The sequence below is a fragment of the Apteryx mantelli genome, chromosome 1 (genome assembly GCF_036417845.1).
Source record: "Apteryx mantelli isolate bAptMan1 chromosome 1, bAptMan1.hap1, whole genome shotgun sequence".
In the NCBI taxonomy this organism is placed as follows: Eukaryota; Metazoa; Chordata; class Aves; order Apterygiformes; family Apterygidae; genus Apteryx; species Apteryx mantelli.
Window position 1 is genome coordinate 189,486,265 of NC_089978.1, and position 22,845 is coordinate 189,509,109.

The 22,845-nt window shown below is 36.8% G+C and overlaps 1 protein-coding gene across 3 annotated transcripts in view; it reads right to left on the reverse strand.

Annotated features, from left to right (window-relative positions):
* Positions 1-2,542: 2,542 nt before the first annotated feature.
* The window catches only part of PPHLN1 (periphilin 1), a 74,229-nt gene continuing 53,926 nt past the window's right edge, over positions 2,543-22,845 (reverse strand). For all 3 annotated transcript variants that reach the window (XM_067314530.1, XM_067314539.1, XM_067314522.1), the window contains exon 10: positions 2,543-5,172. In XM_067314530.1, the coding sequence (XP_067170631.1) occupies positions 4,963-5,172 (210 nt within the window). In that variant the 3' untranslated portion in view covers positions 2,543-4,962. The remainder of the gene's footprint in view (positions 5,173-22,845) is intronic.

Here is a 22,845-nt window from a genome sequence, read left to right on the forward strand (position 1 = left end):
GGCAAAAATACCTTTTTATAAAGTAGTAGGTAATTTCAAAAGTTGTCTTTAACTCATATGTGGAGCAGGAGATACTTTAAGTTACAATTAACTTAATGTTTTAAATAAAGGGCAGAAATGTTATTTGAGTGAATAGTGACATCTGCCAATAAAAATAGTAAATGCTAAAGCTTTTTAACCACTTCAAAGGTAATTAATGAAATAACATGTTTCTTACAAAAAAGTCTGGCAACCATGCTTGTAATTCTTGAGGATATGAAGTGTCTTGAAATATAAGCAGCTAGAAGTGAGGGATGGACACATGGATATTGCTCACACCAAAGAAAACTAATCAGTTGCTGTGGATAAATCAAGCTAGCAGTTACTTGCTTCTATTTCTCAGGGAAAAATAAGCAAAAGTTCCTTTACTCCCAGAGGTGGTATTCACTGCAGAAGTAGTTTTTCTAGTACAAACAGGTTTCATGCACATGAAAGCTGATCAAAGTAGTATTGTGCTACATAGTACGGGCCAACGGGTGGCCTGTGGGCTGTGGCTGGCTAGCTGCCGTGGTGGCTTAGGCAGCCCTTGCTTTCTTAGTAGTCTAATGCCTTTTGTGCATAAGAATATTACATCAGCCAGGCAGACAGCACTTACAAGCCTTTAGGTGAGATACTGACCTGTTAACACTTTCCCCAGGATGCTCAAATAGTGATTGGGACCAACCATTCTTACCTGCATTTCCAAATGTGGGTGACTGGGATCCTCAGGACTAGACTGCTCTGCTGCTACTGCCGTGTCCTTGTTGGAGCAAGTAACTGTCTCATGCAGAAACACCTACACTAATATTTCTTCAGATCTTATACCATCTTCTGAGATACAGCATATGCATATTTTTAAGTAGTACTCAGAAAGTGCACAGTCTTACGGTGTATAAGATGACAAACATTCTCCATAGGTCATATCAGTTGCTAGGTAATACTTTCTTATTTAAAAAAAAAAAAAAAAAAAAAAAATCTGTGCAACTCAGATCTCTAAAGGGTATCAATTACAAGCTATGTTCAGAGAGTTAACTTTCACATTACCGCCATCTAAACCCCCCAAATAAACATGAAAGATACTCTTCCCCTGCCTTTATATCAAAACAAGGATGAGTTAGGACTAAAGGTATCAGTGCTGGGGAACTCTGAACTCTCTGTTCTTGCAAGGGCTCCAGCTACTTTAAACTGAGTGGTGTAACAAATGACCCTTCCCCTGCCACACACCCCTATTTTTATATTGTTATGGTTCTGCTGGAAGTTTGGGGAGTGGATAGCGGCCTGCTATTATGCTCAGTTTTACTGAGAACAAAAATTTGAGGCACATCTGTGTGAGAGTCAGGAGTGTGGGGCTGGGGCAAGGTAGGAGGTAACAAACCTACAGTGCATTATGCTGCTCTCCTTGTGAACAGCGGCTATTCTTTCCAGCCTAAGGCAAGAGTTTGAACTATGCCAAATTATTTTCTCTCCTTAAGAACTATACTTAGTCAAGGAAGGTACAGCTGCACAGTGTGCTACCTGGGGAAGCAGTGCTCTAACTTTGTTTCCTTCCACTGGATGAGCAGCTTTTTCAGCACTAGTTTATATAGCTCTAAGGCAAGTCACTCTCCCTTACCTATGTTGGGCTGCAGGACCACAAATAATCAACATGAAAAAACATTTAGAAAGCTTTGTTTTGCTGAGGAATAGATTGCTAAGACAGAGTCATGTCAAGGGAAGACTAGAAATACAGAGCACCCAGTTTCAATATCAGCTTCAAAAATTATATGCCTAAAGATGATCACACTTTTTTTTTTTTCAGCTTGACAACAGATTTCTTCTTCTTTATTATTTTTAATCAGTTCTTTTGGAAAATGCTTCTAATCCATTCTCTATTCTTAAATATAAAGGCAATGATATGGGATATAGTGTCTGCTACCTGCACAAGAGGCAGATACAGTCAGCAAACTGTAACTACTGTTTTGTATTGTTAGAAGTAGTACCTATTCCAAGTGGAGTCACAATAGTAACTGAGATGTTAGGGCCATACATTACCCTCATCAAAAGAAGAAAGGCTGCACAGAAAACAAAGACCAGTTCCTTGTAGATATATGCTATTAGCTACCTTTATAGCTATAGTGACACAAGTCACCCACTGAGATCTAATAGAACCATTCGGAATCCCTCAAAGGTATTGCTTGGGCAGGCTCCGGCATCAGCAGACAGCACTGAATTTCCATGCTCCATTCCTTCTGTTTCCTCTTCCCCTTTTATTCTTTTAAAAGGTATCTGCACATTCATGAGTGCTGAAAGTAAGTTTTGTTTTCAAGAGATGTTAATGTAATGAAGAAAGTAAATTACTCCTTGCCTCTTCACCAGCACTGCATCTGGTTCCTTCTACCACTACCTTTCCTGCCCCTTTTAGGAGCCCCATCAAGGCTGTCCACAAGACCAAGGACAACTTTTTGCATTGACATGAAATCAAATCCAAAGTGTATATTTGTTTCTACAGGAAGCAAGAATAAAAGCCATGTTTCTTGCTTTTAAGTTAAGTGACTGGCATAATATTTTACTTAAATCAACAGAAAGCATACATCACAAAGGGTTAAGCATGAACATTTAACACAATGACAAGTATTAAACAGGGAAAAACAGTAACCTATCACTCATGAATGAGAACATCATAGTAAGCCTTTCATAGAAATAGCATCTAGAAAAAAAATCAAAAGTCTCCTTAGTTTATTAGTAAAATTTAATCAATTAAAAAAAAAAATCAGATTAAGCTAAGAACAATCTAACAGAAACTTCTAAAAGATCTTATTGACCTATTAGCTAATCTGAAAAAAACAAAAATCAAGAATACTGTAAACTTAGGTCTTACTTTATAGAAAATCAGACTTGAAAATTGGATACTTTTAGAAGTCTGATTAAATTTCACTGTGATAACAAAGGAGACTCCTAACACAATGTACAGTCATAATGGACATTTTAAATTGAAAATATTAAACATGATTTCAGTATTTTTTCCTTAGCATTTCTAACCCAAAGTACAAACTCTGATGTTTCTAAATGAGTCAAAAGTATTATTAACAACCTGAAGACTCTCCATTCTGCAGGCAAGTACTGAAGCGCTTTAGTTTCATTTCTTAGAGGTTTGCCTGTGGTTTAATGACTGATCTTGAGCAAGCCCTGTTGCTGCCAAAAGGGCAGGTCAGGTCTAGCTACTGTGCCACGACAGGTTGCCTCTCTTCCCCTCTCTCCCACCCAAAATTAGTTTTTGGGTAGGATCAGGGAGCTGATTCCACTCACTGTGCAGCCCACACAATCCCCATTGCCAACAAGGTAAGTCGCAGGTCATCCCCTTTGAGCAATGTGAACTCTTAGAAACCAACCAACGCTAAGTGCAAAACCACACCCTTCTGACATTAAAACTAATCAGGCATCTCAGGAATCTGATGCAATATATTCTTTAATATACCAGATGAACATGTGCATGTGTAAGGTGCTGTGACACATACAGTACCTTGCAGATGTAAAATCATTGCCATTGTATTTACCTTTCTGCAAATCATTCTGATGAAGTCTGAAAAGCTACTTGATAAGGGACTGAATTCACTGACATTTTCCACTTAAAAATACTGTGCATTTTGGAATTGGTAAGCTTTAGTCTTTAGTCTTTATATACAGAGTTTCACATCTTTAAATACAAACGTATAAAACCAATCATGCTTACACTTACCTCTTTGTGATTATGACTCAAATTCTCCCATTCCTAAAATGTTCATAACAAACAGTATCTTACTAAAAATAAACCTGTACATAATGTAATACTCAGAATACCACCAGTGAGTCCTAGATATATTTCATCTCTGAAAACCAATCATGTAGCACTGGCACTCTCTTGACTCTCCTCAATCATTTTTGTCCCCAACTAAAAGTAACCCTGTCAGGTCAGAACTGAGTCCAGACATTACACAGAATCATTTAGGTTTGAAATGCCAATGAATTTGGGGCAACTTGGACTTGAGAAAGAAAGAGACAGTCCTGCTCACTGCCATTGTCCCACCCACCTTGACACCCCAAATTCCTACCCCTTCTTAATGCCAGAACTAGGAATTATGCAGCCCTACAATTGTTAAAACTGACCCATGAAAAGTGGTGAGAAGGGGGAAAGGGAGAGAGGGAGAATGCAAGGGAATAGACCTTCCCCTCTTCAGAGGCTGCCTGCAGTTACGCTAGATAAGGTGTAGTCAAAAAATAAAGGAAATATTGCAAATATTAACAAAAAAATGGAACTCATCCGACATAATACTGCTTACTAGTAATGACTCACAATACAGGAAATACTAAAATTTAAAAGGCATTTGCAGAACCTGCAATTAGAAGAAAAATGCATCACTTCTTGCAGCAAGCAGGGAAAGTGGCTCTGGCAGCCAGAGGCTAGAGGCATAACCCCTAGTGTCATTTTATAGAATGAATCTGAAGTTTAAAATTCAACTATAATAAATAATGTAAATCATAGTTGCGAACAATCTTGCAAGTCTTCCTATAGTATTATGAAAACAGGACATATTTCTGAGTAAGCTGACAAATAAAGAGCTATTTCTTGTTATTTTAATAAAAAATACAGTGCTTGTAGTTACACTTCTGAACATTGAAACGTAAGTGTACATACATCAAACTGAACATTTTTTCCTAGGTAACTGTGTAAAAGTTCCAAAAATAGTTTGTCACTTTACAGGATTACTGAAGAGAATATTTGTTTCAAAGGAATAAATGTCAACAAGTACAGGTAGGAAGAATACAATTGTGAAGACCACAATGAACAAGGTATAGCCGTCTTAGCTACAATGAGGAGCACAGGCCTTGGGTTTCAATCTCCAACAAGAACTCCTCTTCCCCCGCAAAAAGCATATTTGTATATTATGGTGTACACACTACAGAGGATCTAAAAGTGTATTTTTGTCCTTAATATGGGCCCTCTTTGAAGGATTCTGACAAGTCTTGATTAGCAGCATCATACTGGGCAATAAAATGTTTGAGTTCTTCAATGCATCGCTCACCTATTTCATGCAAATTCTGTCTGAGGGCAAACTGAATGGACTTCTCTAATGAAGGATCTTTATCAATTAGCATCTTCACTACCATGCCAAAGGTTTCACAGTCTTGTCTGTAGACCTAGAAGGAACATATTTTAGATGATTAAATGCAGGACTCTTTACATTAGCACACCAACAGTCCTCATCAAGTTGAGGAGCTACTACAGAGCCAAAACCAAACAATGAATATTGGATTAAACATGAGTTTCTACTGTAAGACATATTTGTCCTTTTCCCTTCTTCTGACCTGCTTTAATACAAACATAACTAGTTCAGAGCTATCTGGATACAAGAAATAATTGTTATTGGAAGAAATGCCTGAAAAAGACATTAAGGAGTGACTTCCTCTTGCAGCAGTATTTAGTAAATAATGTTAGAGTAAAGCACAAATAGTAAAGTAGATTTTGAGTGCAAATATATGTAAAATGAATTTAACCATGGCATGCCCAGTAATCTCTATCTTTATTCAAGGTAATGATAACTTAGTTGGTAATCTTTCATAATACTTTAAAAACAAGTACATTCAAATAGTTTCACCAAATTTGTTGTTGGATATCTGTTCCTCATATAAGTCCTTGACAAATATAACTTTAATCAGTTTGACTGTATTGGTAGTTCAATCACTAAGGGATGTGTCTTCATTAAAGAAACATTGGCAGTGGTTTATATGAACCCATCTGATCTTGTACTACAGCAAATGAAGAGTTTGCAGGTCAGCTATGTACAACTGTTGAGAAGTAACTTCTCATACCACTACAACTGTTTTTCAAACAAATGTCCAAGTATGATATTCAGAGGTTTTCAAAGCAAACCAGTGGCCTAACTCCTCTTTTTTTTTTTTGCAAATCAAATTCCAGCTACATTTATTAAGCCAAACCCCCACCAAAACAGGAATGCGTCAGAAATTCTTCCACTGCCAGATGCAGTTCATTTTCACATCCCTTTGCTCAATTTCCTTTTAGAAAATACACTGGACTTCTGAACGACAATAAATCAGCTTTATTTCTCTGTACCTTCTTTAGGAGAGAAAAAAACCCTCAGATTTTGATATTCCTCAAAGTAATCATACTTTGATAATCATATCTTTTAATGCTGAAAGTCTACTTGTGCTAGAACTTGGTTCTTACACAACACTGTCCTCCCACATTTATCTAAATTGTGGACACAAATAATATAATAATATATAATCAATTCCCTGTTAAGAAAAAAGATTTATTTTATTCATAAGGACAAGTCCAAGGGAGCTCAAGAATATTCATGTCAGGAGAACAGGAAAAAGAATGCATTCTGCACACTAATGAAACTATTCTCAGAAACACATTAATTAATACCTTTAACAATGGCCGTTGTGAAGTGTTTGACAACAAACATTTTATAACAGTTTAAAACAAGAATCATTTTTCAAACACTAGCTGACAAATAAAAGTAAGCCTTTTGGGAGGAACTAATTTTCAAGAGAGATTAAGAAGTCAAAAAGAAGAGAGCAAGCCAAAACAAAGTTGAGCAAAATATCCTATAAGAGAAGACAGTGTCTACATGGTATTTTTTCCGACATTGGGTTTGTTTTCTGCTTTGTAGATTTAGTTTTTCAGCAGCAAAACAATAAGGAATGCAGACTCTCATAGAGTTCATTTTTCACAGCTAGTGAAATATGGTACTTGCTAAGAGAACTTCAAACAGAGCAAATTTTGTTTCCATTTTTTTCAGATTCTTTCCAAGGTAAAAGCTCGGGAAAAAATCCTGTATCTGATTAGCCATATGACAGACAGATGGTATTTGGCTTTGGATACCTCTTGCCTTTCAAGTACTTGCACAGCATGCTTGTCACTTTCACTGAATGATTTCTGAAAGTTTTCTTTCCACCTCCAGAGCCATTATGTTTTGGGTAAAATAGTTCAAAAATTTACTTTTTCTGATTGCCTATTTGCACTATTTTATCACCTTTGAAGTGTTCAGACTGAGGACGTGCGAATGATCATCCACAGGTAAACTAACCTGGTAACACTGACCCAAGGGAAATGCTGACACTAATAGAGATCACAGACACACTGCTCTTTCTTTTGCACTGGAAGGTGCCCAAAAGATACAACTGAAGGAAGTACTCTACTTTTAATTGCTCTTCACATTCATGGCAGATAGCGCTATTTGCTATTTATCTCACACATGCCACAGAGAAATGACACAGATGTAATTCTTTGATCCTTACATGTAAATATTAACCTAATCTAGGCAACTTTTTTCCCCAAAAACTTTCACAATAGAAGACTGAAAGGAGAATTAAGATGGCCATCATCATCATCATGTCTAGAGACAGAGAAGTCATTTGATGACACAACAATCCACAAACTAAATACAAGAGATGGAAGTTTTCAATGCTTTGTGGCAAAAGACCTCTTAAAAAACAACAGCAAAGACAGTACACCTAAAATAGGGGAAGAGGGAAGAAGGAGGAGCAGGAAGGCAATTCTAGCAAGAGAAAAGAAAGGAAATAGCTCCAGTTCCTGTAGCAACAATTTTTTTTTTTTATTGAATAATTTTCTTTCAATTAATTTTCTACCTTGGCTGCTAATTCTGATCCTCCTCCTGCATTTGCCCCTCCTCAGTTGTGCTGATAAGCCTATTTGTATAGCTGCAACATAAATTGCATCATTGAAATGATCCCTGTTTAAATCACCTTCCCTCCCTCACAACTAATGCAAGTTTAATGATTCAATTCTAAAATCACACTCACCAGTACAACTGAAAGAACTGTGAACTGCGGTAGGGGAGTGGAAATAGGAACTTCATAAACCGGTTTCTCTCTGAAGCCAATGTATGACACAACCAACCCTCAGAGAGAAGCTATTCTGCCTTGCAGAAGGGAGTAGAGACCAGACATATCAATCACAGAAGACAGCACAACAGCTTCACAGTACAATCAGCTATTTGAAAGGTTTGCAAAAGCACTCAAAGCTCTTGAAAAAGAAGATGGTGGCCTTATATATTAAAATCCATCTTCTCCACAGAGGAGGAGGAAGCTATTTCTGGGAAATAGTCAGAGAATGTGAAGTTTGAGGAAAAAAGGGAAGAGCAGAGAATATTTTGAACAAGTAAAGTCACTTGCTAAAAATCAACTCTTTGCTGTAGAGGAATACTGGAAGAACTTTTGACCCAAAGTTTCAAAATATCCATATCCTTAAAATTCCATCAGATATTGATTTTGAGCCCAGACCATGGAAAACTCATCTGTAAACATCTGGAAGTGAACACTGAAAATGATTCCATGTGTGGGGAAAGAAGAAATAATATTTCAGTATTCAAAGACAAGAAAGGGAACAATACCAACAACATGGTTATTCTGTCTGATACATATGTCAGGTAATCCTAAAAACAACTAAAGCCACAGGGTGATCATTTACGGAGGCCATACCATACTTTTATTCTCTGACCTAAGCTACAGCAAAAGCATAATGGAAAGAATGTGGAGCACTTAACAAGCAGATGAAGGAGGAGCAGAAACAGTTGTTCTATTGAAAAAAAAATTTTTTTTAAAAGCTGATTTTCCTATGAAGATGTGCATAAGCTGAACTCAAGTTCTCTCTGAAAAGATTTCCAGAGTCAGCAAATCTGGCACCCTTGAGCTCTGAGGATCACAGATATGACTATTCATATATCATTCCTTATTTTAAGGCATTTTAGCTTTTATTTTTATACAGTAGCAGCCTAGAGCCTCCATTTGAGATCAACACTCCACTGTGCTAGTCTCTGTACAAGTGCTTGTGTCTAGACACAAATCTAAAGGTGTGATGATGGAACATGTTAGTTAACATTCCTCATATATTTGAGAAAGTAAACCAAAAGTTGCACTGTTAGAACTTTTTAAATATAGGTAAAGGCCTGGGCAGACATTTACTTCCAGATCCATCTGGAACAATAAAAAAATGTTACTGCCCCCAGGTACTTGTTCTGCCCAAAGGCTGGAGGGGATCAAGCCCTAGAACTGACCAGGCAAAATGGAACTTCTGAGAACTCCCTACTTCGCCTCTCTGCCTCCCATATCGTCTTCTTCCAGCTCAGCTTTGGGACACTAAACTCTAATGGGGAAAAAGAGAAGCAAGCAGCCAGGGAATGCTAACATTTTAGACTGCTATACCCCTTCCCTGGTGAAGGCCTGATAGTGGTCTTAGTTTACATCAAAGAATACATACTGAACAGCTCAGATGGTGGGTAGAAAACACCATCACCGTAGCCTGATCATACATTTGAACCCTGGGTATGGATGAAATCACACTTAGCTAGGGAATACCTTGGTGACATGCTTATCCACTCACAGACTCTACATCATTTCCTTTCTCATCTGGCACAATGACTACCACATCCATAGAGTGGATGTGATGATTTAGCAAGCAAAATTGATGCCTTTGGTTTCATCTGAAATTCCACTTTTGTAATCCCTTTTTCTTTTTCATTATAGTCTTTCCCTCATTTTTTGAATATCCTTTTCATCCCTTACGTTTCCCAGATTCAGCTACCACTGTCTCACCTCCTCCAGCACTGTTTTATCACAGCCATGGGAAGCAACTCAGGGCTCTCTGAGCAGCTGTGCAATGTACATATACTCCCCACCATCAGTGCTTGCGAGTCAATGCTTATCTTCAGACATGCCTGTTTCTCAGCTCCTCATCTGAAGGCCAAAGACCCTCAAGGCTCAGTTCACATGGGGGAAGAAAAGTTGGTGCTGCGGCTCAGAAACCATGCTAAAGAGCCTACAACCTTAGATACTAATTCACCATTGAGAAGATCCAACATGTCCAGCAATCACAATCTTGTATCTGTGATTCATGTAAGTACTCATGTAACATATCTTCAGAAGAAAGATCCTTTTCAATTACTAAAGGGCACATTTCCCACAGGTATCAAATCAAGGAGGAGGGAAGCAATATGCTCACTGATAATTATTTCTGACAAAGGCAGAGCTTGAACTTGCAGAGCACATGTACAGCACAGGTTTGAGAGCCATACCATATCCCTCGAGACACACAGCTAATGAAAGAGCAAGTTGCCTGAAACGTCTCTTGCTTCAATGAAGCCTTAGGGCTCCTCTGTGCTAGACAGAGGTAACAGTTTCTGTTCCCCCAGCTAAATGAAGAAAGCTAGGTTGGTAAAGCCTTCTGGTGGTATAGGCCAGCTTTTTATTTCCCCCAGAAGTAGCAGCCTTTCCTCCCCAGCAGACCTAAAATAAGTTTGACAGAAGTAGTCTTCTGTTAACCTGGCCACATTTACACCAGGTTTTCCCAGCACGAGTGGACTGACTACAAGGAATGATTTTCTCATACTCCTAACAGAGCTATGCCAAAAAATTTTGTAATGTAGACCTAGCTCTAAGCTAATTGCATATGCAGTAACATTTCACATTGTAATTGTGAATGCAAGTTCTAGCAAATTGGGAAGCTACTGTATATTCAAAGACTTCAGTATTTCTGTTATCAAAGTAGTTTCAAGGGATATACTTGCCAAAGACATCTTCTTTTGAAAGGAATTATTACCTCTCCCCAAATCACTTTTATATCTATATCTATATATACACACACACACACACACACTTAAAACACACACAATCCCAGATTTTTCTCAACTGTGCAAATTAGACTTTATTAAGCTAACCTAAATTTACTCTCCTCAAGTACAATAAGCTAATGGTCCACTGAAAGCATAAGCAGAAATTTTCACTACCACAGGGGAAACATAATTATACTGTTATGTTTATGTGTAAAGTAGCTCCATATTGAAAGGAATGTTCAGAACTGGCATTAAATGACTTGCAGACAATTCCCATGATCAGGACATTTAAAACTGGTCTTCAAACAAGATGAACTATTTTTCATGGTTACAAAAATCTGAATTAATGTGTGACAAATTTAATACTTGGATACTATAGAGTCATACAATTTTTAATTATGAAACATCAACAAGTCTATTCCACCTCTCTTAAATATGCACTAACAATTTTGCCTTGAATCTGTGTAATAATTTCGGCACCCATTAATCAATGTTTATAGGCCAATTAGATACTCATTGAAATGCAAATTGGGAGAAACAAGTTATTTAATCTACTATATAATAATGAGCCATTCCATGTGAATTTGTTACTTACTGAAGTGTAAAATATGAAAGTTATTTGCACTTAAATGAAATTCTGCCTCCCTTCCCACTGGAAATTTCAAATTCCTGGTTCAATAGATTTAATTAGCTTTCAAAAATGCTTTTTTGGCATTTAAATACCTGACAAAGATTTGCTAGAAGTCTCTTACATGGGTTAGATGTGGATACAGACATCATTTTAAGAGAAGCATGAATTCTAATTTGAACTCCGCTTTGTCCTTAAAGGCTGAGACTAACGGCATACGTGTGGCATGTGATAGATGCAGCAAGGCCAGGAGCTGGGAGCCACAGCACCTTCAAGGAGGCCCCTGGCAGAGGCAGCTAAGGCTTTTCAGAGCCAAGCTCTGTCGGAGCCACTCACTGCTCTCTGCACAGGGCCAAGGTCTTCCTCATCAGCTGACTGACAGCATTTTACTTCTGGGAGACAGTATCTCCTGTTTGATTTTTTTATTTGGTCCTTTGATTAATCTAGTCTGAAAGAGAAAGATGCAATCTAAAACATCACCACTGCAAGACTTCTAACTCCATTTTCAAATATAGTTCTACTATGAAAAGGGCTCTCTAAAATTGTTGGTTTTGGGTTTCCATGTCTACAGAACAGTCTCTCTGCTCAGCTCACACACACATTTTTTGACTAAAAACCCAGCTTGGGCCTTGAGACACAGCTCTGGTCTTTTCCACATTGTATATTACACTGAGAAGAAAACAGACAGGCCAAATTATTTACTCACATGGAACCATTATCTCCAGTTTAGGCTCAAGGCATCACCCAGATGCTCCTTTGCTTCAAATCACACCCTTGCTGACACCTCTACATTTACAGTGGATTCATGGGGTTTACACAGGATGGAGTCTACAGTAGCTCAGGAGAACAGCATGACTGGTTCAAGTGTGCAATAATTGAAGGAGCACCTTAACAAAGAGCCACACTGCCTTGCCCAGCCATAATCCTTGTCTTCAGCAGGTCAGCCTTGCTTTCTCATGACTGTTGCACAGAATTGCTCTTTGAGCAATAATCTTTCTAACCATCACCTCTCAGTCCCTCCTCAACCTTTCCTTCCTTTCCCTACAAGCAAATGCAATTTTGCATTTGAGTGCATTTACTGAATGCTTACAGATGATTATAAAGATGGAACATGCAGCTTTTGTATGTCACAGTTGAGCAGAGCCAAAAATAATAAAAATAAAAAGCAATTAAAAAGACAAGGCCTCAATAATTGTATCAAGTGTTTACAACTCTAGTTACAAAGCAAGGACAGAGCTGCAGGCTGAGGCTACATTGTTCCGAACAATAACAGCAAAAAACCAAGTGAGTTGGCACTATTTAGCAACCTGTTTGTATGAACCATCAAGCGCTCTCAACTCTCTTTTAAGTCAACATGAACAGAAAAGTATATCATCACATAGGAAGTATTCAGCACACTGCAAGATAATATTTAAATTACTATGACTTGTATTTCCTGGCCATAAAATTAATTCAGAATATTTAGGAAAGTTCAGGAACAGAATTTTATTTATGAACAGAATTTTATTTATGAAATCTTATGCTTTCTAAATACTTCCTAATTACTCTGAAATTATTACAAACAAGCTTTCAATAAAAAGTAAGAAATTTACTTAAAATATATTGCCAGGAAATCAGTATATTTACTTTAATGAACTTCAGTACCTCAGTTGAGGACTTTAAGTGAATGTTTAAATGAACAAGAATTGCTATAGAACAAAAATGTTTATGACAGAATACATTTCATGTAATGTTACATTTTGGCAATAGCAAGTGCATTATTACTTCAAGAAATGTCTTGCTCGGTAAAGCACAAGTAGCTCCCATGTAGAAGAGCGAAGACTATTATGTTACATGGCTTTACCGGAGATAATTCCTTACCAAACCAATCAGACCACATAATAACAGCATTCTAACACCAACTACAGGCCCTTGGAGACCAGCTTGTGTGTGGCCTAGATTTCACAGGCTTCTTTACAACAGATGTGTTGGATGAGGGTAGTGTTACTTCATATATTAATTTGTGTGCTCCTTAAACTAATACTGCTGTTTTACCTAAGTTCTAGCTCTATTCTTACAGAAAGTGCGTGCCTTCTGCAAGCAGATGATAAAGCTGAACTCAAATCATTCATATTTATACCGGCAATTATAATCCCTCAGTTTCTAAACTTTTCTAGAAGTACTGACAATCTCTTAAAGATGTATCAGTAATACCTTTTCAACTCGTTTAATAATATCCAGCTACAAAAAAATTCATAGATAAATCTTTTGAGACAAAAAATTGTCTCAAAGAGCAACAATTTAAATACCTATTCATTTCCCTGTTTGCTCTGTAATGACCTTATAGTCCAGAAGCTGCATTTTCATAGAACCATAAACTAAAACAAAATCCTAAAAGCTCTCCTCTCTGATGCACACTGAAAAAATCCCAGTACTTGAAATGCACCATTCCAGGATTAAACAGGAAACAATCAGCTTTATGCCAAAGGAAGGACCTCGCCCTGTAACTATTTATTTATAAAATACAGAATTGATGGAAAGCTATTTCCTAAATCTGTTCCACAGTAAACTTATTGCTCCATCCAAAACAGGAAGGGAGAAGTTTATCTACAGAAGACTCTTACTAGAAATGCTTTAATAACCTTCAGTCATCATGTCCACTGACCCTAAAGAAAAGCAATATTCATTTAAGCTTCATCAGAATGGGCTGTGTATTAACGGCAATAACTACATGACAAACCACTCTTCCTTATCATAAAAACACATAAATGTTTTTATACAGAAGAGTACAGTAGTTTAAAATCCATACATATGGACTGTGTTGCAGTCAAGATCAGCAACAGTCCATGAGAGTTTTACTAAGAAGCGACTTATGACTATTTGTTTTTTCCCCTCAACAAAATTCTTGATGCTTTCAATTTCAACAAATATTCTCAGCTATGAATGTTCTCAGATGCAGCATTCTGCATTAAGAGGGCTTATTTTTGTCAATGGGTAAGAGATAATTTTATCCTAAAGGTGCTGATCACATTTTCTTCAGTGGCACAACATAAGTGAGCAGCAAAAGTAGAAAAAAAGAATCTTCATTTTCTAGTTAAAGAGTAGCTCTTATCTTATAAGTCACCTAATAACTGACAAATGCACTGTTATTATAAAGTCACAGTTAGTGGATCTATGATTATAAGAAGCAGCCATTTAATGAGTATGGTTTCTCACTATCACTGTGCCTAAATAGCAACTTCATCACTCTCTTTTTAAAGCCATGGTTAAAAAGAATGCTAAAGCAGATTTTGATATGCATGCCAAAGTTGTTTTTTTTTCCATCACATATGTAGTATAAGGAAAATACTACACACAATACATACTGTATGCAATGAACAATTTTTTTCAGAAGGAAAAAGCAACAGCTGCAAGAAAAACAATTACTTAGATTACCAACATTTTATTACTTAGTTTATGTTAAACCTCAAGGTTTCTGAAAGTTTAGAATTACTGCACACATTGTATTAGCCTCACAAATCAGTTTTATTAGTGTCTAAATAATTAATCAATATTTTTTTCCGTGTTCTAGTCACAGTCCTGTCTCTATCCTCTAAAAAGTCACTCTCACCATCTACCTAACTACTCATTTCAAATATAACATTTAATAAAGGAAAATGTAAATCAAGACCATGATTTTGAAGACTTCTCCTGTAAGTCTTCTCTAGCTTGTGCATGGATATCCTCTTCCATGTGCAGCTGTGACTACTCAAGAGACTATTCCCCCTTCCCACCTGCCACCATTCCCATGCCAGAAACCATCACCCCACTTTAGCTGTGCACCAGCACATACAGGACTACTCTTTAAATCCATGTTTTGGCAAAATCAGCCTGATTTGGTCATGTGCTAAGAGATCAGTTGGGCTATAGGGAGAAATTGCCTATGATGGGGTGAGAGAGCAGCTGTAGATAACATCCAGAGAGGCCATTTATCTACAGCCTCACTAGGGTATTTAGTCTCTTTGAGCTCATTTGGGACCACTCATAGAATTGCTACCTAGACAAAGCAGACAGGATCTGCGCTTAATCAATTGCATACCACAGCAGGCATCTTCAGTCAGATATGAAATATTCAAAGAAGCAGAATGTAAAGCTACCATATCTCATAATGGCCTTGGGGAGGTCTGAAGAGTTGCATGATCCCGCTTCATTTCTTACTGCAAATATATTCCTTCTTTTTGTATTTTTTTGCATTCAGCACCCAAATTATTTCTCTTTCTGAAACTGTTCACACAATTTTACTTATTTCCACTTCAATTCACAAGTGTAAATCCTATCCAAAAGCAGTAAAATAAAAAGCATGTCTCTCTAAAGAAAAAGCCACAAGGAGAAGAGATTCAGTCTCTTACAGTTAGTAAATCATATATCTTAGGTCAGTAGTTACCAAATTGTGGTCCAAGGGAACATAAGTAGGAGTTCTGCATTTACTCAGTAGATATACCATTGACTGTGTCCACAGTACTTTCAATTAGAGATTTGATTAAGAGAAATTATAGTTCATAAGAAACATTGAGGAATGACAGTTATTAGCTGGTTCAAAAAGCTTGGGAATCATTTATCTTTTCATTGTGAACTATTTTTCCATGTGAAAAACTAGCATATTTTTATTTAAAAAGATCTTCTGAGCCTTAGAATATTGGATTTCTATTTCTTCAATACAAGCCTTTATTAATAAGATAGTTAAGCAATGCTGCAGCATCTCAGCACAAGAACTGTTACCTATCAAACTCATTAAAGGAATGTCTGCACTGTTCAATCCAGTGTCACTGAACATTTTCCAGAAGTTGTCTAATGGGGTGAACTGACAGAGGACAGATTTGGAATGAACTTGGCAAGATATGTGAACATACCCATGACTTTTTGAAGTGTCCTCTTGTCTTCAGGTTCTGGCATCCACTGAACAGCTTTGATTCTTTCAGAGTCCAGTTTCAGTCAGTCCTTATAAAAAGTATTATGACCTATACAAGAAACTGGGATCATCAAACAGGGTTTCTTGTGTGTTTGTCTAGCTTTAACACTCTATTCTTCAGATAGCTTATAGCAGCTTCCTGTGATGTCTGATATCTGTAAACTTTGAAAAAAGCACGATGCAACAAATTCACTAAGTCAACAAATAACTGAGATTTTTTAATATCCATGAGACAAAATTTGCATAAGATAGATATACTAGAGTTCTAGACTTAGTGTTCCTGGATCTATTCCATGGAATATCTTATTTACTCTTACTGTAAAATAGGGAGGCTGTTAATGGCACAAGTAGCTTCTTTTTTTACTTGTAACGATGGTAAAGCATCTAGTAAATTAACATATTAGTCAATAAAAAAAAAATTAGATTAAAATAAATTATCTGCTGCCCAGAAACTCAGTCAACTTCCTGCAGGCCAAAGAGATACGCTGAGTGTCATTAGCAGCTTTATGAATTGTGGTTCACTTCAGAGATGCAGTAAGTTCTGTCTTTGGTCAATATTCCAATATGTAGAACTTGAGCAAAGCACACAGAGAAGTAAAGGTATGATTTTGATCGTTAGTTCAACTAACACTTCATAAAATTTCTAAGTATCACCAACACCTTGATGATTAGAAGACATCCTCGAACAATCAAGAAACCTGTTAATATTTGCAAGCATACTTACTTTGCCACATTAACCTTATCTTTAGATAAACACTTGTTTGAATATTCTAAAAAAATTCACTTTGGGGCAGACACCAAAACAAAACATGTCAAGCCATACAGTTAAAATCTGGGGAAAGAATAAGCATTTGTAAAAAAGGTAGGCTGTAACAAGAAGTGTTAATACTACCAGCTCCTTCTGTAATAGAGCTTACTAATCCCAAACAATACCATGATATTTCTAATAGTTATGTAATATTTTATAGTATTTTATATCCTTATTCACTGCAAAGATAATCTCTTGTATGCATTTACCAAAGCTATAAGAATTCTTGATAATTGTTGTGAAATAAAATGTTTTGCTGGAGAATTCCTACCAGCTGAAAAAACCTATACAGTTCATTGAAAAACTGCTTAAAATTTAATTTAAAAAGGACTGAATATGCATTTATTCTATCTTTGACTGATTTAAAACTTTGTCTTTTACTTTTTTTTTTTTATAATCATGACACTTTTACATGTTTATGGTCCTCAAAAGCAGAATTTGGGGGCAGGAATTTTAGATTATTCATTGTGCTAATAATACAACAGAAGATAAAGAATTAGATAATGAAACTGGAAACCATGGAGCTATATATGAAAGTATTTATTGAACATAATGTACTGTTACAATATAAACAAACTTTTTTAAAGCTATATATCTAAACAGAGTAATAGCTCTGGCTGATAAAGTCTACTGATGCTGGAGCGATACAGTGTGTTTTGGATAAGAACAGCATGGAAAGAGAGCAATGAAGTTTCTTTTGATAAGCAGAACTAAACAGTTTACTGCCTAAGATAAAAATAGGTTTCAAAAGGTCAAACACTTTAATGCAATAGCCAAAAGAAACAGTACCATGCCATTTACCTTTTAACCTTACTTCATACAAGACTACCATGTGCTCAAAGATACAGAATAGACAGGGGTTATTCGTACAAACATATCCTGAAAAATAAGGCATTCCTCACTTTGTGCAGCTTTCCAGAACTTTTTAACAAAAATAATTCATGCTAGTCAAGATCTGGCTGAGCTACACTGTCTGGGAACAGAATTAAATGAGGAAAAAAAAAAAAAAGTAATGATTTAGAATAGACCAAGTCAAATTCAACAGAAAAACCTCACAATGAATATGAATGACATTTTCTCATTTCACTCAAATTCCAGTGGGCTTTTTGTTTTAAAATCAAATAAGGTTATAAATATTGCAGACTTTCTATTTTCAAATCGTCAGGCATGACACTTTTCCTATTTCAAGGATTAATATCCACAAAGGGTTGATGCGCATGCTAACCAAAGGATACTTTATTCTATTTAAGAGTACATTGGAAATACATCAGGGACTGTATGGAACAATAATAGAAATTGTTTCATTTAAAAAACAAACAAACAAACAAAAAAAACATGTTGCCTTCTGTAGGTTAAGCCAGTAACTTACACTCTTAACCAGGAAAATAAGACTATTGCTCTCCATTCACTGGCTTGCAAAGCACTGAAACCAGGTCTCATAACTATTAGTTAGTTTTCATATGACCCATTGACTTGCTTCATCTTACCTCTTTTACATATTAACCTCTTTTGTTTGTTCACCTCACCTCTTTGTTTTCCTTAGTTCTATATTGCTCAGCAAACTACACTATGGACAAAGCCAAGTCACTCTTCCAGCTCTAAAGGCTTCACAGTTAGCTAACACATACATAATGAAACACTACTGAGTCTCATCATATTCACTGCTACATCACTACTATTTTATCCGAGTCTTACCCTGCTCCCAAGCCTTCACTCCAGCTCTCATTTTATAACCTAACTTTCTGAAAAATCAGAAATTTATTAAAAAATTTTTCGTGTCAATTGAATTATCTAAGTGTGTTTGTACTACCTTGTTATAAAAAATGCAACAATTTAGGAATTCATATTTCATGCACTGGTTTCAAAAACTAAAACAAAGCCACACGGTATGTTTCATAACAAAATGGACATGTTATTTAAAGAACAGAAACAAACACTGCCCACTGTATACATGTACGCACAGGCGTTCTTTCAGAACTTTCATTTAAAACATATCCAGCAACTTTAAGAGATCCAGTAAAAAGCTGCTTGATTAAAAGTTCCCCATACATGCTGAGCAATCCATACTGAAATGAATCGCAACTACACCAATGAAGACTTGTAACCTTATACACATAAAATCTTACCTGACATAAGATACTTGGAGTATTCAGACTCAGTTAACCTGTTATGACCTTGCCCCTTTTAAAACCTTACTTGATCCACAACAGATGTAAACAAGCTCATCACTTTATCCCTAACAGACCTCTGCATATCTTAATATACTTCTTCAGCTTATATATTTTTCAAGAATAGTCTCACTGTATAGAAACACTTAGTCAAACAGCAACAGGCTGAACAAAAACTGAAGCCTGTCACAAGAACTCTCAAAGAAAGAGATATGAGCCATGTTGCTATAAAGACACTAGACTTTCAAAAATATCCAAAATCACTTCTAACAAAAGGGTTATAAGTTATTAAATCCTACTCTTCCCAAAGTAGAAAGGACCATTTTTATGAGAAATGTCAAGATTCAAAAAAGTGAACAGACTGGTCTACACACAAAATAAGGAGAGAAACCGGAGTGTGTTGAAAACCAGATGTTACTTTCTCAGAAGTCTCCTAAGTATAGCACAGGTCTAAGACAAACACCTTATAACCTTATATTTTCACTGAACTGTCAAAAATACATACATACAAAAATTATGTCTCCATAAATGAAAAATTATTTGAATCAATATAGATATAGCAAGGAGGGAATAGCCCTTGCAGTAGACTAGACACTTTTATTCAGAATCATTCCTCTAGCTGCTTACCACAACATGAATAACACCTACACAGATTAAAAGGCTCCAGAGCCAACTTACTAAAATGAAACAAGCTTCTCTTGGTAGCAAAAAGCCCACTCTTTTTAAAATACAGAGGAATAGTCTTAAAACAGTGTTTCCCTGATGACTTTTTTGGGTCATGAAAGATAATATAATCAATGTGACACTTTGAAGATTTTTTGACACCCCCACCCCTCAATTATTCTCCAAATAGTGGCTGATAAATGAGGTAGAAAATTCACACACAGACCAAGAATGCATTTGTTTAAACTAATTTAAAAAAATCTGTCTTATCAAATCAAGTATAAATTGGCAATTTTAAACTAATCACATCTGGATTAGTATGTTAATGACTCAATACTACAACCATTTTACTGTGTATTTACTAGTGTATAGATGATAATTGTCACATTTGGAATGCAGATGTAATTCTCAATCCATACGGAGCTTGCAAGAATAATAAGGCCAATAATTTTGTTGCATGTATTATGAAACATTTCACTGTGTTATTAAAAGCACATATCATTTATAAATGGCTAAAGAAAACGATAGCCTAAACCAAATTAAGGGTGAGTCAGAGAGCTTTGCAAAGCTCAGAGTTAAACATTTAGGTATCCTGTTACTAGAAACTCAGAGAGAGAGAGAGGAAAAAAAAACAAGAAAAAAAAAACATTAACTGACTTTAGTGAAACAGGAAACAGAATCCCAAAGAGTTTATCTTTGCTTCTGATTTCAGAGAAAACATTGTTTTTTGCAAGAAAACATCTTACAATAGCATTGTAAGAAAAAAAAGAAAAAAAGAAAGAAATGGAACAGTGAGCCACAATTATACCCAATGCTAAATTTCAGAAAAAACTATGAGAAGTATTTAAAAATTAATCAAGGTATGCTTGATATATATCTGGATGTACGCTTGAGTAAATGGATTTAGTTTTGTTTGAAACTTATAGTTACATTAAGAAATTACTTCTATTGCTTTGATTTTTAATTGACGAAAAATATAGTAAATTAAACCAAACCAGACAGAGACAAGAGGACAAAGAGCAATGACTGACATGTTTGACAAATCCTTCAGTAAGCGATTTCAGGCACTCAATGCAGGAACGCTGCATTTCCTGACTTATGATTGTAGCTTTCTGTAGACACCCCAAGGGTACATAGAGGGGAAGACACCATGCTGGAAGCACTCAACTTCTCCCCACTTGTTTCTGGCACTAGAAATAGAAACGAGTTTTCTTGCATGATACAGCGTCTCCACCCTCCAGCCAGGGAGAAACTCCACTGCATTTGCCTGTGGGCTTCAGAGCCTCTCCTGTGGAATTAATTCTCATCTCCACCCATATTCCTCTTGTTCCCCTATTCTTTCTTTTCCCCACCCTCTTGGCTGTAGTTCCTGAGCTTGGCACAAATTTTTTTGTCAACTGCAAGTCCAGTTCCACCCTCATTCAGTTCTTCCCACACTCTCAATTCGCAAGCCTAACCCTCCTGTCACCACAAGTCCTTTCATCTCTTCCAGACTTCCTCCACCCTCCAATTCAGAGGTCACATCTTCCCTCAGCCAGACTTAGCTCCACTCCACTTCTTCCTCAGAAACTCTTCCCTCCTTTTACCCCTGCATTCCAGATCCTCACTTGCATCCAGTCCTCCTTCCATCTTCCCCTTGCTGGCCACCTCTCTCCCTAGAGAAACAACTTAGACAGGAAGATTCCTAACTTGACACTCACCTGCCTTCCTGCACCGGTTCAGCTTTCACCTGAATGAAAAAACTTGTGCTTTTGTTATACTAGTAACAAAAGGGGATACACCAGTCACTGCCTGGATCCAGCGAAGGTGCACTTTCCATCCCTTTGCTTGGAGAGCTATGGGTGAGACTGCCTACCAGTAGAAGTAATCTAGTTAGAGGGTTCAAGGAGGCTGCATCCAGCCTACAGATTCCCCCAATGAACAAAGAAACAGTATCTTAAAACCATAACAGACAGTCTTTGCTGTAATCATCCTGCTTCGTGACAGGTAACAGAAGCATTCAAAAGAGCATTCAGCTTTACACCACTGTGAGTTGTGCTCCTGTGCAGGGGCATTTCTCTATAATTGCCTACTTCTAGGACGTCATCACATTAGTTCACAGGCAATAAATAAATAAAACATACAAAAGTCTTTTGCTGTTCATTTTCCTAAAAGTGCAAAGACTCAAACAAAATATATGTAAGATGTTTGTGTTTGAATGAAAAGTGAATGTTCGGTTAACAAAACAGAGCTGGCTCACAACCAAAGATCCTGGTTATTTTGACTGCTCTTTCCTGCTGAGATCCATGCAAGAACTTCAGAGGCTCGTACAGGTGGGTACCAGCATAGTTCACAAATATATCAAAGTTCTGCTCCAACAAGCAAGCTGGAAGCAGCTGTTACGAGGGTGTCTAGTAAAATTAATGCTCCCAACTGAGCAAATTCTCCAAAATATATAGAACCAAGGCTATGGAAGTTGAAAAATGGTGTGGTGTCCAAAGAGAGTGTTGGTCATGGCAGCTTTAGATAGCAATGAAACAGAAATATTTTTTAAAGTTTTGTCTTCTCTACTACAAGAACAACCTGTCAGTTATTGTGCAAATGCCAAAACTACCAAAGACCATTTTTCTATAGATTTGCACCTTGTGATTAACCAACGTTGGGTGTCTAAGGCAGTGCTTTCAAGATACTAAGTATTCAGAGACAGTAGATGCATCATTTCTTCTAGATGCACAACACAGCATGGGAACTTACTTCTGGCAGCAGATGCATTTATGGAACCACACTGTGAATCAGAAAACTGGTTAAAGAAACATATAGAGGCTTTTTTTTTTTTTTTCCTGATTCATGGCTGGACCCCACAAAAAGCATTGTGCCAACACACAGGACAGTACAGCACAAGGACATAATTTCTTAAACTAAAATTGCCGAACTCTAATGTGCAGCTGAGGTCTGCAAAGGTATAAACTTTTCTAACAACTGCAGCACTTGCTTAAGGGAATTCTCTGATGTCTCTGAGATGCAAATGATGTCTCTGAGAT